General features: G+C 38.8%; 1 protein-coding gene across 1 annotated transcript; it reads right to left on the bottom strand.

The window, feature by feature from the left end:
* Window positions 1-793: 793 nt before the first annotated feature.
* Window positions 794-8264, bottom strand: LOC134658918 (ELAV-like protein 4). The gene has a single exon (XM_063514553.1). The coding sequence runs from the start codon at window positions 7892-7894 to the stop codon at window positions 6833-6835; it is 1062 nt and encodes a 353-aa protein (XP_063370623.1). The 5' UTR covers window positions 7895-8264; the 3' UTR covers window positions 794-6832.
* Window positions 8265-17270: the final 9006 nt, after the last annotated feature.

Raw genomic sequence — 17270 nt, forward strand, 5'->3', positions numbered from 1 at the left:
AGGTATCTAAAATTTCCTGCTATTGAAAATATAGATAGAATTTGTTGGCAACTCCATATTTATAGCAAAAAATCTCTCGAAAATTAATAAAACATGTCCATTAAAAACTACAAAAGCAAAATCTTTCAACATAATACAAATTTGATTTATACGGTGTAGCCCTACGTCGCACCTACCATTAGATCGGGGGACGATGACAATAGCAGCACTGTCACTTGCTCCTAAAATAATACGAGGGTCCCATTGTCATAGATACGAGGTGTTGCGAAAACGACTAAAACGTCTGCTGTTTATTGGAAATTGTTATCTAGCGAAATATGAAATACGTGCAGGGTTTGTATGTGGCGTCGCTGCAAATAGATTGCCTCTCGTGGGCGGGGGTGGTAAAGGGAGGTGTGGGTGGTAGGACTTTAGGATAGAGGTTAGAGTTGCGTGAAGGGAGGTGGATCGAAATTGGTCAAATTATTATTATTTTATTTTAGGAACGTTTCTCTTGTATAGTGTTTGTACATTTCTTTTAATTATAATTTAATTATAATACCGATTTAATTATAATACCGATACGTAAAACATGAAATCAAATAGTGTCTCAGATGCCAATATTAGCACAATCACTAGACTATGATAAAATGTAATACAACTATGCTTTCCGTAGACGTGCTTAATATTGTAAAATGGTTTAAAAAAATAAAATAATTCTTGACCGGAATTAGTGAGGTCAATTAGATCTGATTTGTTTTTAACGATATTATATAATGGGTTTGGGTTGAAATAGAAATGAAAGCAACTGCCATCGGGTTTTTTATATATTTAGAACAAGAAATGTATAGTTACAACCATTGAGGATATTAAATATCATATTGTAAAAACTATTGTATAAAGTGAAGAGAATGTGACATTTTTTCATATTTTTTTATTCAATTATAATTAATTCCCATAAATTAATAATTATAGACACATAAATTACGTGAAAATATTAATGAATAAATTACTTAAAACAGCCAAGTAACCACTACTGATGTAAATATTTGGTTATTAATGCTTACAATAGGAATGAGTATTTTAAAAATTTCTATCCCGCTTGAAGGATGGCGCGTAGCAATTTTCCAAAAACCGCTTCGGTCCCCTGAACCGAGCGTTTAAGCTCCTTATTGGTGTTTGGAAAACTTTACAATAATTCAAAAATCCTTAAACGATCTTACAAATTATCGGGAACAACATTTAATTCTAAGACACTAAAACTGAATCAATATTTGGAATTGAATCGACCGTCCCTCGCCCGTTCGCTAGCCGGAGCCTCGGCCGCCATAGCGCGCCGCTCGCTCCGAGCAGCAAACCGGACAGGGACCATGATGCCAGGTTTAGTGTTGTCTTAATTCCATCTACTATTTCTTGTGCAACTCAAACTCCCCACAAAAGCTATAATGAAGTAGAGGTAATTATTAAACCGACACAATAATTATATAGAAATACCTAACCTTTAGGTACAATATTAACTAAATCGGTTAATACGATCAACACAGACACCTACTTCTTAATTTTTATATAATAAGGTAACCATAAAAAGACGAAAAGAAACTTCAACATTGATTTTAAATACCGGAAGATCTTAAGTGTTTTAAACTTTTTTTTAGAATTTTTTATTAGTTTTATAAAATACGTATTTGTATCAAAGTGGAGTCAGCTAGCGAACGAGGAAATGGCTGACTGTTTCATAATCTCATTTAATTATAAATATCATTGCTTTCATTGCCTAGTACACCTTAACGTTGAAGTTGGTAAAATACTTATTCAATACTTTATTTTGAGACACTTATCTTACGATGCACATTTGCTCTAATTATTTCCTATCCTTACTCGAGTCTGTTGGAAGTCGGGATGATTTACTGTGTTTTAAATACTCGCAAAGACCTCGAAAAGTATCTATGATACGGTCCATACTTTCAGGTCTCTAACAATATGGAAATATGAATGAATATTGCCTACGTTTACGTACTAGGAGTATCACATGCTACTCTGCACGATTCTGTGTTTGTCCCCATTCTATCACTTAACCTGAAATGAATGGAGCCGGAGGGGTAGGCGCGAGGCGTCTTGTGTTTGGACACGAGTCCGGCCCGTGCCTGCCCCCCGCCCTCCGAGAAATGGGAACGAACCATTGTGCTATGCAGTTAATAGAGGAATCAACACCGAAAACGAACTTCTAATAAATAGACAGTGAAATTGATATTAGGTACATGATATTACTTTTTTATTTATTTAAATTCGAAACTATTGGTAATTTATTCACAATTCGCATTCCGAAGCTGGTCCGATGCCGTTGTTATATTTACATATTTATTGCAACCTTTTTAGCGAATGCTATAAGCGTAAAATGGACTCGTCGTTCGACGAAGCCTGGGGTTTTGAATGCAAGTGTCTTTCCGGCCTTTTCACTGTCTATAATGATAATTACAGTGCGGCAGCACACGGCTCTCCCTGACTCCCGCCAGCGCTCGGCGACCCAATACCAGCGTAAGACGGCTTTAAGAGTAAATTTAATTTTTTAAATACTCCATTAAAGCTTAGTTAAACTGGTGTAAAAGCGCTGCATTTCAGGTAATAAGGACTAGGTCATCACTCGTGAAATGCAGAAATTTAGATCAAAAAGATCTCTTTAAAAATATTGCTTAGTTTATTGTCCCTTATCGACATATTATATTGCTTTCGGTTGTTTATCGCTGGTTCGCGGCGCGAGCGGGGCGCAGCGCCGGTGCTCCGCCCAGGTGGCGATCGTCATGCGAATGCGCAAAGGGAAGCGACAAGGCGCCGCTGGCTATATTATATAAAATTACGAAGAGAATAGGTACCTAAGAGCTATGCTAGAGAAACAGATCCAAAAGAGGAAGTATGGGCTGAGCAAATGGATTTTATAATTTTACAATAATATAGCCGTTGCAGCTTTGAAGTAGGTGTTGTGCAAACTTTTTGACGTATGACGTTAATAGTAACACATTTAGTCGATGTCTCGAGTTTTCTGTGGCGTCAAAATATTTCAATTTATCGATGGTATTTTGGTCGATACACATTTGGCACTCGCGACTTTTTTTAATTATTGAGCATTTGACTAGAATAAATACAGCGTTAAGTGCCACAGTCGGTATTGAAATATTTTCACGCAGAGAAGTTAACTTATGTAGATTTATGTCCTATGGAAGATATCATTTCTTCATTGTGACTTAACTACGGTTCCCGCCTCGGGCATTATTTCTGCTTTGTGCTTGCCCGGGGCCGGTTCCTTACCAGACTACGCCGATGCATACAAATGCTATTTAGCCTTCCTATTTATCACCGATTCCTGGACAGTCATTAATGTTAGCTGCATTCTTGTCAATTGATTTACTTATTAATTATGGGCCATCAACCTACGACTGCATCATCCCTCTCCCTTAATCTTTAATATAATTTAAGATCGACCGTCACGTGTATTTATTTACTTTTATTTTTTTGCTAATTTCACAGCCTCATGTCAATTAGCCTATGCGTATTTAGAGTATTGTTTCTGTGTTGCCAATTAATTACTTTATTTTATATATTTTCTTATTTTCATTAAAAAATGTTTCAAAACACCGTTCAAAAAGTAGCCGTATGGTATTGATAATAGGGGTGCTTCTCCCTAGGCTGGGTTCGTTACCTACATTGACTGTATCCCCACCACTATTAGTAGAACGTTTTGCCGACTGCCTTACGACTATGAAGATATGAATTACAGTATATTTTTAAAATACATATAAAAATATTAAGTTAACATTATGTGTATCGTAGCGTGCTTAACTCACAATACATTTATTGCTTTTCATGTTCACGAACTACTCGACCCACTAAGCTATTGAGCACTATTATTAATTTATTATTATCTTTTTTATTATTTTGTTTAATTATTACCGAATGAAGGGTTGACGCACAAAACATTCTACTAATACACGCTGTAAGTCACTTTACATACCTAACGAACAACCGCTCCAAAATATTTTGAAATTTTACTTCAATTATTATTATTATTTATTATCTAAAAAGTCGATGAGTTTTCAGTGAATACTTTGGTGTTTTCGTTTCGATTCAAACGACAGTTTAAATCTTACATTTACGCGAAAAGCAATCCCAAACTTGAAACCATATTAGGGCTAAGTTACCCTACATAATAATTATTTACGTTTTATTTAATGAAACTTTATCTCCCTGAGCCCGATTAATCGCCCATTATAGTAATTTCCTAATAAATAAATCAATTTAGTTTTTTAAGCATTACTCAAACCGGCAAATCGATACCATCGATAATACTTTCTTTACTGTAGGTATGCTTTGTTAGGCATCCGCTGTCTTGAATATGTGACAAGCGCGCATAAGCCGGTCTGAGTAATGTTAACTTACCGAGAAGTTACGATATAAATTAGACATTAAATAAGTTAAACGCACACCTAATAGATATACACGTAAAATACAATAATTGCACGTACACTAAATTAATGAGTCGTTAAATCTAACAAAATTTGAAATTATCATTACGGTTATTATCATCAACATTAACTCCAACTATTCTTAAAATTATCAATTATGAATAATACAATCCCTGCGAAGGGGTAAAAACTAGAATAGTTGAAATTTATATGCTGATGCAAAACAACACAAACACAACAACCACTATAACCTAAAGACGACTACATTATAGTTAGGTAGGTACAGTAGGTTAGCAAAAGTTGTGCTCGCGACCACTCCACCGATTGCCAACCGTACGATCCGTAATAATTACATAATTTAAATTATAATTAAACTTTACTCCGAAAATCTACACCTCGCTTCGGTAAGGCACTTTTAAGTATAAAATTACATACAAATATTAATCCATCGTCGCTACATTCCACGTGTTTTATTTTCCATCTGGCCATTACCGACGCGAGGCCTAGTAACGAAAGTGGTAACTCACAATTTCTCTAAATTAATACAGTATCCCTAATAATAATGAAACGTATTAAGACTAACATTGGAATGTCAAGCAAGTCAAGCTGTATGTAAAATAAGCGAAATTTATAAAAATGAGTAAATGAATAATATAAGTAAGTCGGCCGCTGGGCATCGCCTTCGCCGCGATTACAATAAATAGACAAACAAACTGCGGTCGGCCAGGTCGGCCTAACCCGACGCCTCCACTCATTTGTTAATATATTTTTATTAAATTAATGGCTATTAGTTATTGCACGTTTTACATTTATAATAAATATATAAATACTTGTAAATTTTAATCTCCATCTTTGGTATGTAATGAGTACCTATTAGTTAATATCTGAAATGTTACAAAACTGTTTTTTACATAATATTAAGTATATATTCTTTTTACAAAAATCGTAGGGTCGTTAGGACGGCACGATAATATAATCTATTCAAGTTCGATGTTCTTCAATAGGTCTTGTCGGGTTGAAGTGGTTCTGAGGCGTGTCAGACGCGGCGGATTATTTAAACATTTTTCCTATTTACAAATTTTCATTTAAACTAAGACAATTAAAGCCTACTTCGAATAGACGCAGGTTCGCATCCATACATTATAATTATAGCAGGTACCGATCATATGTTTAGACATCGATTATTATTGGAAACGATATCGTTAGACTAGAGTATGCACCATAGTTCCGCGGTGGACTGTCGTCCTCCGTCGCTCCGCGTGCTGTCCCCCTTTCAAGTGCGGCAAGGAAGCGCGCGCGAGCGAGACGGCGCGCTCTACCGGGCTCGATCGATCGCCGGCCGAGCGGCCCCGAGCGCCTTCGACCACCCCCCACTGGGAGGGCGGCGCAATAGTGTGTCAGATCCTTGTCAGTGTGCGTTACCGGTATTTACTACCGTAACCCGCTTCCTAGTTCCTCGTATCAAAATTTTCTCAAAAAACTAACCTACACGTCTTTCACGCCGGGGAGCCCGGGACGTCAACTCATCTCCGCGGATCTCAATCATTTTTTAAAATTTTATCAAAACCTATCACAGTTTTTGATTAGTTTTCATCCTTAATTAGATTAATATATGATTAAAATATACATATAGATAATATATATTTTCCAATCTTTAACAATATAACACTATTTTACTTCGATTAAGTGCCTGAGAAGCGCGAGCTTCATTCCATTACTTTTGGCCGGTCCGATATAATACTAACAGCTAGGTACGTTGTGTGAGCGACAGAATGATGTATGTATTATATATATTTGGCAAACATGGACCGGGCGCCGGGCCGGGTCGGGCCGCGCCGTGCCGCCCGGATGCCGTGACGCCCCGGTGGAGACGTGACACGCACGATACGACAGACGATATGATCGCGTATAAAATCCACAAAGGAGCATTACACAATTTAGGCTATTATTGCTAATTATTCATTATATTCGAAAACTATTTCTCGTTAACCACAACCGTTCATAAGCGAAGTTTAATATCATTATTTTGTTATTGACTATTACCAATATGTATGGGTTAGTCAGGCCGTGTGACATGCGAGCCGGCCTAGGTCGTGTCTAGTCGGTGCAGTCGGACTGGGTCCGGACCTGCGCACCGCGCCCTGTACGAGCCGCCATTTTGTTTCCTGAAACACACTTAACCCAGTTCGATATATAGGCATACGTACGTGTATATATGTCACCGGAGCGGCTTCGGACAAAGGGTCGGTGCCTTCGCTTTACAGTAAACGTAGAAAATGCGGGCGTCGTCCGGTCTATTCGGGAAGACAGTCTAACTCTGGTTGTTCTGGTATCCGCGTCATGTATGGGTGCGCGCCTGGCGCGTGCCGTCCTAGCAGCCGCGGCGCCCGCGGCGCTTAGATGGTCTTGATCTTGTTGGTCTTGAAGCTGACCTGCAGAACGCGATTGCCCAGCGTGTATCCGTTCAGCGACTGGATGGCCACCACGGCCTCGTCGTAGTTTGTCATTGTGATGAACCCATACCCTTTACACTTGTTGGTCTGCAGGTCTCTTATGACTTTGACGCTCTGAACGGCACCGAACGGGCCGAAGAGTTGCCAGAGCACATTCTCCTCGGTTTCGGGCGCCAGGTTGTACACGAAGATGCACCACTCGGAGCCCACGGCTCCTGGCAGGACGCCGCCCAGAAGCTCCCCAGCCAGCGGGCTGTAGCGTTGTAATCCCTTGTTGATGGCCAGGAGAGACTTGCCAGAGCTGAAGCGGCCGAGCGGCGCAGGGAATCGAAGCGCCGCCGGCAGGTACGCCGCTAACGGTGCCAAAGCTTTTCCATTGTTGGACGGGTTGTTCGCAAACTTCACTGTGATAGGCTCTGTCGCTCCCTTGGGCACTGTTCCATTCAGTTCCTGAATGGCTCTTTCGGCCTCCACGCGTTGGTCAAATCGAATGAATCCCACTCCTTTAGATAGTCCCTGTTCGCCTCCGGTGAAAGGCCGCCCGCCGGAATTTTCGCACAGAATGCGGGATGTGATGATGCGGCCGTAAGGGCTGAAGAGTCGTTCCAACTCACTCTGAGTCATAGTTTTCGGAAGCCCGGACACGTAGAGATTGGCGCCTTTGATGGCCTCGCTACTTGGTCGTGCGTATGATACTTTGATGGTTTTGTTCTGGAGGCGAAGTCCATTGAGCGTCGCGATGGCTTTCTCCGCATCCTCCGGACGGTGGTAGTTCACGAACGCATAGCCAAGCGACTGGCCGCCGCCGTGCAGCGCATGGTTCAGAGCATCAGGGAACGCGGCCCCTTTATTCCGGATAAGCTTGCAACTCTCCACTTCACCAATACTGGAGAACAGGCTCCTGATCTCCTCCTGAGTCATGCTCTGGGGCAGGTAGTTGATGATGAGATTGGTTTTGGACTCCTCGCCGGAGCCATTCTGTTGCTCGCTGTCGCCTTTCGACATGGTGGCTCAAATCATAAACGTAAAGAACGAAAGGGAAACGAAAAACGCGGTAAAATAAATAACACGCGTACGTCCGAATGGGTAGCGCGCGCGAGCGGTATTGCGAGGGGTGGCCCGCGCAGGCCCGCGCAGGCCGGTATCGACCGCGTTATGTAACGCCGTTCGTTCACCCCTCTCCCGGTTGGTATAGTGTCCGAAAAAACCAGATACACCCCGCATCGACCCGCCCGGGATGCTGGCCTAACCGGGTTCCGCTCTGGCCTCCATCTTAGCGCCGTGCCGGCTGCCGGAACGCTCAATAACTGTCATTACACGAATTTCCTCGACTTTCACATCGCCCATTGTTCTTTGATATCGTAACAACGGGCTTTAAAACCGTTTTTGGGCGAGAAGTGACGTTATTTCTAATATTAAGTCTTTATATATACATTCATTATCGAGACGCTTTCATTGACTCTTACTTGAATGAATAATACGATCGTAGTAAAATAGGGTCTTCTACGTTATAAGTGTTATAACAGACTACCATAAAAATAAATATAGGTATACATGGTAAATACCCCTCCTGAAAAGTAGTTATAATTGCCCTGGCCTGAAACCACTTAATGAAAGTAACCAAATAGGCGCACTTACGTTCTCCAGCTGACTGTTTCACTTTTCCGGCTAAAAATGTTACCCCACTTCGGAACTAAGGCAAATGTTTTCGTTCTTTTCTACTTTAATGAAGGGTTTTTTCCAATTCTCGCAAATACTTTTTTCATCTTTGCTTGTGTGGGCTATAAATAGGTGTACGACTGTACGTATAGGTATCACAATTTAAGGATAATGGAACTTGCCCCCACTGGAGTGGGTGTGCCTAAGTGATTTAATTCTACTGAACGCGTATTACTTACACAAATTTGGTAAATCCATTCGGTATTATGATTAAAATAAGTTTGTCGTAAAAGACGCAAAACCCCAAAAACTGCAGCATTATAAATGCTGTGCGTCTGTATGTTACTCAAAATAGTCAAAATACGTAAATTCATTTTAAAAGTCGTAAAGCAGAATAAGAGTGTAAAGGAAAACACCTCTCGTAGTCTCTCGAGTTTCCATCCTCTGAAATATTTCTGATTTCCATATGCAAAGCGAAATGTCACATAACACGCGGTAATTTCATGCCATGCATTATTCAGATATTGAAGGGGTTTTATTTCAGAATTTCAGATCTCGGCAACACGCATCATGTAGCTTGGATTGAAATGTTTGTTGTAGGATTTTCCTCTCAGTGTTAGCGATGTGCATATTATAGAAAGGGTTTAATAGTGTGTACCATTTTATTAAAACGTATACGTTAAACATATAGGTATTTCTTTGTAATATTTTCCAAAAAATATATCTCTTTTGAAATGGTGACCTAATTATACTTACTCAATTTCCACGAGTGGGTGATACCTACTGTTTGATCTTGTGACATATTTTTCACTAACTTCAAAAATGAGGTTCTTCGTTCATAGAAATATTTTTTTACAGTACATATGGGGCTACTTTTCCGCACTAGTGCGTAAAATAGCACTTTTCGTGCGTATGTCGAAACTTTAAAGTGCCATATGTACTGTAAAACGTTGTTCGATACACGTGCGAATAGGTAATTCGCAACTCGTGTCGATTTAAAACACTCCTTTCGGTCATGTTTTAATTTATCGCCACTCGTTTCGAATTTCCTCTTTTTCGCACTTGTATCGGAAAAAACTATTTATGTATGTTTCCCGATTATGTATAGAAGTGCTACGGAAACATCTATCAAGTTATATTCTGATGAAAAGTCCAAGAAATTCTTATACTTCCTCTTTTTCGCACTTGTATCGAAAATAACTATTTTCTACTCGTCGACTGCAATGCTTGAATTAAGACTTCGTATACCAAAGTGAAATCGCACACTTTTTTTACTATGGGACCCCAAATCAACTATAATATTCATTTCAATACCGTTTAGTCAACTATAATATTCATTTCGATACAGTTTACTCAACTATAATGAAATTGACCAATCGAAAGCGCGGAGCAAGTACCAGGGCCACATGAGTTACGAGGTGTCGTTGACCAACTGGCCGGGGGCGCGGGGCGCGGCGCCGGGTCGCGTACGAGTATGAAGGTATCGCGGCTGCTCGCGCATCTTAGCTGTATACTTTTGGTTTTTTTACCTACATATATGATTCTTCTACTAGTTTTTAGTATTTTTTTTGTTGACTCGTAGAAAAAGTATTGTATACAATAGTGATATAATCAAGTTTTCAATCTCGTACCTTTACTTAGGCAACTCAGCAAGCTTCGTTGCCTAAATACGGTACTCGACTGAAAAGCTCTCCATTATATCACGATTGTATAAAATGCTAATAAGCACACCTAAAGTGATTAGGATATTCTTATAATAACATGTGTATTTTTCCTATTGGAAACACTAAATGCTGATGAAGAGCATTGTATATTATGGAATTTTAAACTATTGAATGAATTCGCATTTAACCTTATTGACAAAAACACAAACTAAATTTTTGTTCCTGTTAACGATATAAGTAACTATTATTATTATTCGCAGATTTTTATGTTAATAGGTACAAGGCATTGCCATAATAACGCCGGTAGCGTGGAAATGGAAATTTTACTGAGGTAACGTAACGTTATATGGGCGCCTCGATTCTATCGCTTAAACTATAAACTTGACAAGAAAGTTACAAATACAGATGATGAGTAAGTAATGTACATAATATAGTAATCAATAACATAATGTGGTCAAAATACTTAAAATATTGATCCATGATGCGATGCTCTAATAGGTGAATGCAATTTATCCAGAACCTTTCATATGCACAAATCAGTGTGAGTGATTGTCTAGTTGATATCATAACCATGATCAGAACCTTAACAAATTGTTAAATCAGAATCGCTTCCTCACTGATGTTAGTACTTGCTACGCGCTACGGCGTAGCATGCAGTAGCACATATTCTACCAATGTCTACGATTAACCTACCCTATTGGTACGAACTGTACGAAGCTTACAGGCCAATACGAGTTTTAGTTCAATCAATCTTTGGGTAATATGGCTCCATCGATACTGTCGATGATTTCGCCAACGTCGAAGTGGATCCCTCGTGGGATCGAATTAATATTATTTGTAATAAACTTCAGCCAGTGTACGGTATATAAAACTATAAAATTATGGCCTCTAGGGCTCTAGCCAGCCACGGTTAGAGGTAGAAATACCAAATGCTCGTAGAACACGACGTTGTTCGGTTGTATTATGAGCTCTTGTAAGGCGATAGCTGGACTTTACAAGGGCCACGTGGGGCTACCTGGCGTTGACGCCAGAATGGCGATTAAACTCGTATCAAGATTAATTCTTCATTATCCGCACACTTCCATATTAGTTTACTGTATAATAAGCTATCAGTATTACACTTTAAACAACATTAATGGGCAAAAACAAAGAAATTAATCACGACCCGATGTGACCAAGATGGCGGTCGACAAGAAGCCACGAGTTTTAGTTGTTCGATGATCTGTTTTCGATAAGATACTGATCTGTCAGTGTCAAAGTGACCTTTCTTCAACCAAAAACGTCACTTTTGACACTGACAGATCGGAATCATATCTGAAATACTAAAACTCGAATTGGCCTGTAATTTGTAGTTATAGTACGGCTCTTCTGAGGTGAACTTTTCGCTTCGAACCTTAATCTTTCAAACAAAGGCCATTGTCTCTATTATCGCAAAAGCGCTTGCTCCCCAGTTAGCACGTGCCAGTACAACATTCATATTGAAAAACAACCGGTATCGTCATAGTATTAAGGTTCAAATTTAATGTCACTGATATTCTAGATATTACGTTTTGGTAGTGTAGGACGATAAACCGCCCCGAAGCGATACGGCGCTCATATTATTTTGATACTTAGTGTGGTGTTAAAAATGAAACGTGGTTATTTATTATATTGTTTTATTTAAATTATTAGCTTGCGGTGGTAAATGTAATAATTTACAAAGGTGCAGCTGCAAGCATTGTTATTTTTTCTTATCTTTAAAATAATGATACTGTGAAATTAGCACCTCTGATGTGATGCCGACGCATAGTAGCAATAAAAACACTGATAAGGCAAACGTGGAGCTTTGAAGCGTACAGCTTTTCTAACAAAACGTCCCGTGTCAACGGTCAGAAGAAAGGTCGGTTATAATATAAGAAAGAAATTGATTATATCTGATTTTTTATGACACGATTTTATCTAGTAGTACATATAACTGTTTATATACCTACACGGAAAAATGTTGATTATACCTATGTTAAACTTATTAATCTTAAATTTACATTGTTACCTTAGATTTTGTTATATAACAAATATACAACGCTTTATCATAAATAACCGTGTTTCATTTTTAACACCACACTAAGTATCAAAATAATATGAGTGCCGTATCGCTTCGGGGCGGTCTATCGTCCTACACTACCAAAACGTAATATATAGAATATCAGTGACATTAAATTTGAACCTTAATACTATGACGATACCGGTTGTTTTTCAATATGAATGTTGTACTGGCACGTGCTAACTGGGGAGCAAGCGGTTTTGCGATAATAGAGACAATGGCCTTTGTTTGAAAGATTAAGGTTCGAAGCGAAAAGTTCACCTCAGAAGAGCCGTACTATAATAAAACTAAATAGGTACTAAACGCAAGAGGCTGGAAATAAAAGAAGTCAAGCATCCATGCATTTCATTTAGTTGTAATTATAAAATAAATGCAATATCTTTGTAAGTCTCAAAGTCAAGCCGTTTTAGTGTAAGGCCTGAGTGGACGCTCGAAGCGGAGCGTTCGGCGGGGCGTGCAGCGTGGCGTCGGGCTCACAAGTAATTAGAGCAGCGTGCACTAAGGCCGCTTCCATACGCTTGCATTTGTTTAACATGCACGCCGCACGCCCCGCCCCGCTGCACGCCCAACTCGAGCGTCCACTCAGGCCTTACACTAAGTCTCAAAGTCAAGCCGTTTTAGTGTAAGGCCTGAGTGGACGCTCGAAGCGGAGCGTTCGGCGGGGCGTGCAGCGTGGCGTCGGGCTCACAAGTAATTAGAGCAGCGTGCACTAAGGCCGCTTCCATACGCTTGCATTTGTTTAACATGCACGCCGCACGCCCCGCCCCGCTGCACGTTCAACTCGAGCGTCCACTCAGGCCTTAGACTTAGAGATGAATGGCAACATTCTTGTGCATAGGTATACGAGTACATGTGATCACTAAGAACCCAACAAGATAGTACCGTCTTCAACTCTTCATACCATATCTATCCGTCTGTACCGTCGGGGGTAAAAATAGGAAGTTCATGCAGTATGCAGGCGGTTGCCACGTTGGTTTGCACGTAAATAAGCCTGCGCTCCAGGTGGCCAGGGTTGCCGTTGCACAGAAGCTGTTTGTACCTATTAAAATATGTATATCTGAAAAAAAGTTTTTTTTTCTTTCTTTCTTTCTTTCTAAAAGCGAACCACTACTAGTACACTTTCATTTATTTAATTCGTTCCCTTTTTGTATGTATTGGTGTTTGCAATTCAAACAAAAGTAACCTACGATGCTGAAAATACTAGGGAATGCAACCGGTAAATATTTAGTATTAGAAATACCTGTAATTTACCTGTCCGTCTGTAATATTCATACAATTTCTTAACCAGTTTGCATTCCCTAGGGCCTAGAGTATACGAGTCCGGTACCAGAATCATGAGATCATGACCATGTCTTCTGGACTCTGCTAAACACGTCATAACGTCTGTAATGAGGACAGAGCTATACATGTAGACAGCCGAAAGATTGATAAATCTCAAATGTAATTATTAAATCTCACATGTAGGTACTGTAAACATACCCAAGAACAATGACAACAGGTACTTACACTTAATGGAATTCAGTACAATTTCGTCGCAGTTAAATAACTTAGATAGGTACATTTATGTATCTTAGACGCTATTATGAGCCGTATTACCTGACTTTTGCGACGACATTTTTTTTTTCATTGTCAAAAAGCTTCTGATTTGTGTTATCGCACCTCGTTTTATCTTTGCAGATCTTTTTCCGCTTGTCACAGCCCTGTGGAACAATTTAAATGCTAATTCCACCGGCAAAGGCTTTATCGTGGTGGTTTATACCGAAATGCGAAGATGAAAGATAGCTCTCACGGAAAATGTTGCCTGGCTAAAGTAATGGAAGTCTTTGTGGTTCACGTTGTTTAAGTTTTATGACATTCTAAAACTACCATTAACTACCTACTATTACAACCTATGGTCGCTGTGACAGATAATTTATTATGTGGCGTCCGAATATAATTTAAAATAAACACCGAAAGTAATTTTAGGTAGGACGAGGCTTTAGTTCAGTAGTGAATGTCTTTCGACTGATTGGCACTTGGCGCAGGTATATATATTTATTTATTTGAACTTTATTGCACAAACAAATAAAAATTTACAAATGGCAGACTTAATTTTCTACCAGTCAACCATTGGGTCAGATAGAGAAAATATTGGTGCAGGAGTGCAATTTATCCATGAAGTCAAATATTATAAGTAAAAATAATAGAATAAACCTACTAAAATATGATTAAATACGACTACTTATGAATATGAAATACAAAAGATAAACTAGGTGATATGTAAATATTACTACATGCATCTAACATTATTCAAATTCTTCATACAGAAGATGCTTGCGAAATAGTCGCTTATTTAAAAATAGGTTTGCCTGGGTTTTGACGAATAGAGAGAGATATATAACATATATTATGTATTAGCGTCGCACGTAGATAAAAATATTGAGGCCGGTCACTAAACTACCACTTCCGAACTCTGGGTAGCAAGCTACCTTGTTGTTTCCGATTATTCTGTGTAACAAAAACCGGCCAAGTGCGAGTCGGACTCGCGCACGGAGGGTTCCGCACCATCAACAAAAAATAGATCAAAACAAGCAAAAAAACGGTCACCCATCCAAGTACTGACCGCGCCCGACGTTGCTTAACTTCGGTCAAAAATCACGTTTGTTGTATGGGAGCCCCACTTAAATCTTTATTTTATTCTGTTTTTAGTATTTGTTGTTAAAGCGGCAACAGAAATACATCATCTGTGAAAATTTCAACTGTCTAGCTATCACGGTTCGTGAGATACAGCCTGGTGATAGACGGACGGACGGACGGACGGACGGACGGACGGACGGACGGACAGCGGAGTCTTAGTAATAGGGTCCCGTTTTTACCCTTTGGGTACGGAACCCTAAAAAGTAGCGCCAGTGGGGATAACGTGGCTAAGGGGTCTCTATAGTGCATACCATTGTGTTGGTAGCGTCGTGGTGTCATTTTAATTGTTATTACTAAATCTAGGCTACACTGGCTACAAATACTGTAGAGGTGGAGTGGAGTCACCATGACTCACTGTCGGAAAACATATAAAAACTCAAAAATGCGCGTTTAGATCGATTTTTCGCCCCCGTAAACTCCCTTATAGCAAACCCCCATATAGAAACGGCTTGTTTATTTATTTATATATTAATTAATATATATATATATAAATAAATAAATAAGAATTGCTCGTTTAAAGGTATTAGATATACTTAGTACATATATTATATACTTGTATAGATTTTCCCCTCACCAATTTCGATTTTGTCAAATATTTCTCTTTCGCAATCCCTTTATATCCAAAACAACATACATTTATACGATTTCGCAAAACAAGGTCAAACCTTGGGTTCAATGAACTCCACCCCAAATAACTTACGAATTTCGTGAGAATGACTCGTACGGTAAAATGTTATAAGTGACACCTTACTGATCAGTAAGGAAGCAATCCTCAAAACTTAAATATATACGAGTAGCACTAGTACTGATGTAATGATTTTTTGACTCATAAAGATATAGGTATGAAAAATGTCGCTTAAGGTGTTTTTCTATCTAAGTGTTGTATAAGGATTTTCTTTTGCTAAGTTACCTTAGGGTGAATGTGGGAAATAACGATGCTCCAAGGCACTTCAGGGTACGCAGCGAAGAAAAAATATTGTGTATTTTGCAAAAGAACAATCATATCAACATCATTACAAAACCTAACTTAAAATAGCGTTAACAAGATTTATTTTCGCTTGCACTAGTATATACGGAAGTATCACCTAGATACCTAGTAGCCAAACAAAATAGAACCTTAACGAAAGGCCCTAAGGTAGATTCTGATATTGCGGGTTTCAATTTAATTTAAGCGAAGTGGTAAATTGCTCATGAAAAATGAACTCAAAATGAAGGAGTAAAAGTCGTTTTTGGCATGGAAATGGCTTTATTAGGGGTAGCGTTGTACATTTTGAGCCGAGGCGAGGGTGGTTAGTTCGTTTCCACAGTACGGTTTTGAACCAAAAAATTACCTATATTATTTTATCTACACGGGGTCCCGTTGTTTCCCATAAAGTTTTAAGTCATAATGTATTGTTTGTCATATTATCATTACCGTAAAATGGAGTGAGTAGGGTCAAAACTGAAATTCAAACCTCGATAACATTTTATTTTTACATATGAAAACTGAATAAAAACTGAATATAATAAGTGTTACGGACGTTTGTATTTTAGTTTTCATTTTATTTTGGGTAGTTCCATTTCATAACTTTGACGATAAAGAGGAAAACCCACCTCACCCCGTAGTGCCTCGTATTTGGGGTGAGAGGGGTTTTCATACAAAGATGATTTTGGAAGATTGTTGGATAATTTTTTTTTATTATGCGTATTACTACAGCTCCATTTTAAATTGGAATACATTATTTTTGTAGCAGTAGCCTTAAAATCCCTTCTCACCCCCCCTCTCAAACCTTCTCTCCCCATTCATAACCCACCTCTCCCCGCGAAACCTACTCACCCCGTTTTACGGTAGTCATAAAACTGAAACCGTTAACATTTCAGGATTTTCGTTAGGTTATCCTATAGATAGGTTAGGTTAGGTTTGTTTTATGGGAATCCTGAAAAGTGACGCGTTTCTGAACCAAATGAATTATGACTAACGAAAATTCAGGCAAACAATACATTATGGCTATAGAGAACAATAGAGACCCTATCCACACACATAACATAAACCTTCTAAATATGACGCGCTCAATCAAACCGCAAATTACAACAAGCATAAGTTTATACTATTTTATTACAATACATTTCTTATCTGTGAAAATGTTGATTACTACAAAATCAATTCATTCATTATTACAACAAAATCGATTTTATAATTAGATACCTACATTGATACCTACATTCAAATTGCGAACATCTTTGAAAAATAAAGAAATTTGATTTTACCTCTATTCTAATATCAGTCGAGATAACGTTTTATTCGGCATGAATTGTTAATTCC

The sequence above is a fragment of the Cydia amplana genome, chromosome 2 (assembly GCF_948474715.1).
Source record: "Cydia amplana chromosome 2, ilCydAmpl1.1, whole genome shotgun sequence".
NCBI lineage: Eukaryota > Metazoa > Arthropoda > Insecta > Lepidoptera > Tortricidae > Cydia > Cydia amplana.

Bases quoted from the DNA above. Each gene is read 5' to 3' on its own strand.
- LOC134658918 (XM_063514553.1), bottom strand. From the start codon at position 7,894: ATGTCGAAAGGCGACAGCGAGCAACAGAATGGCTCCGGCGAGGAGTCC.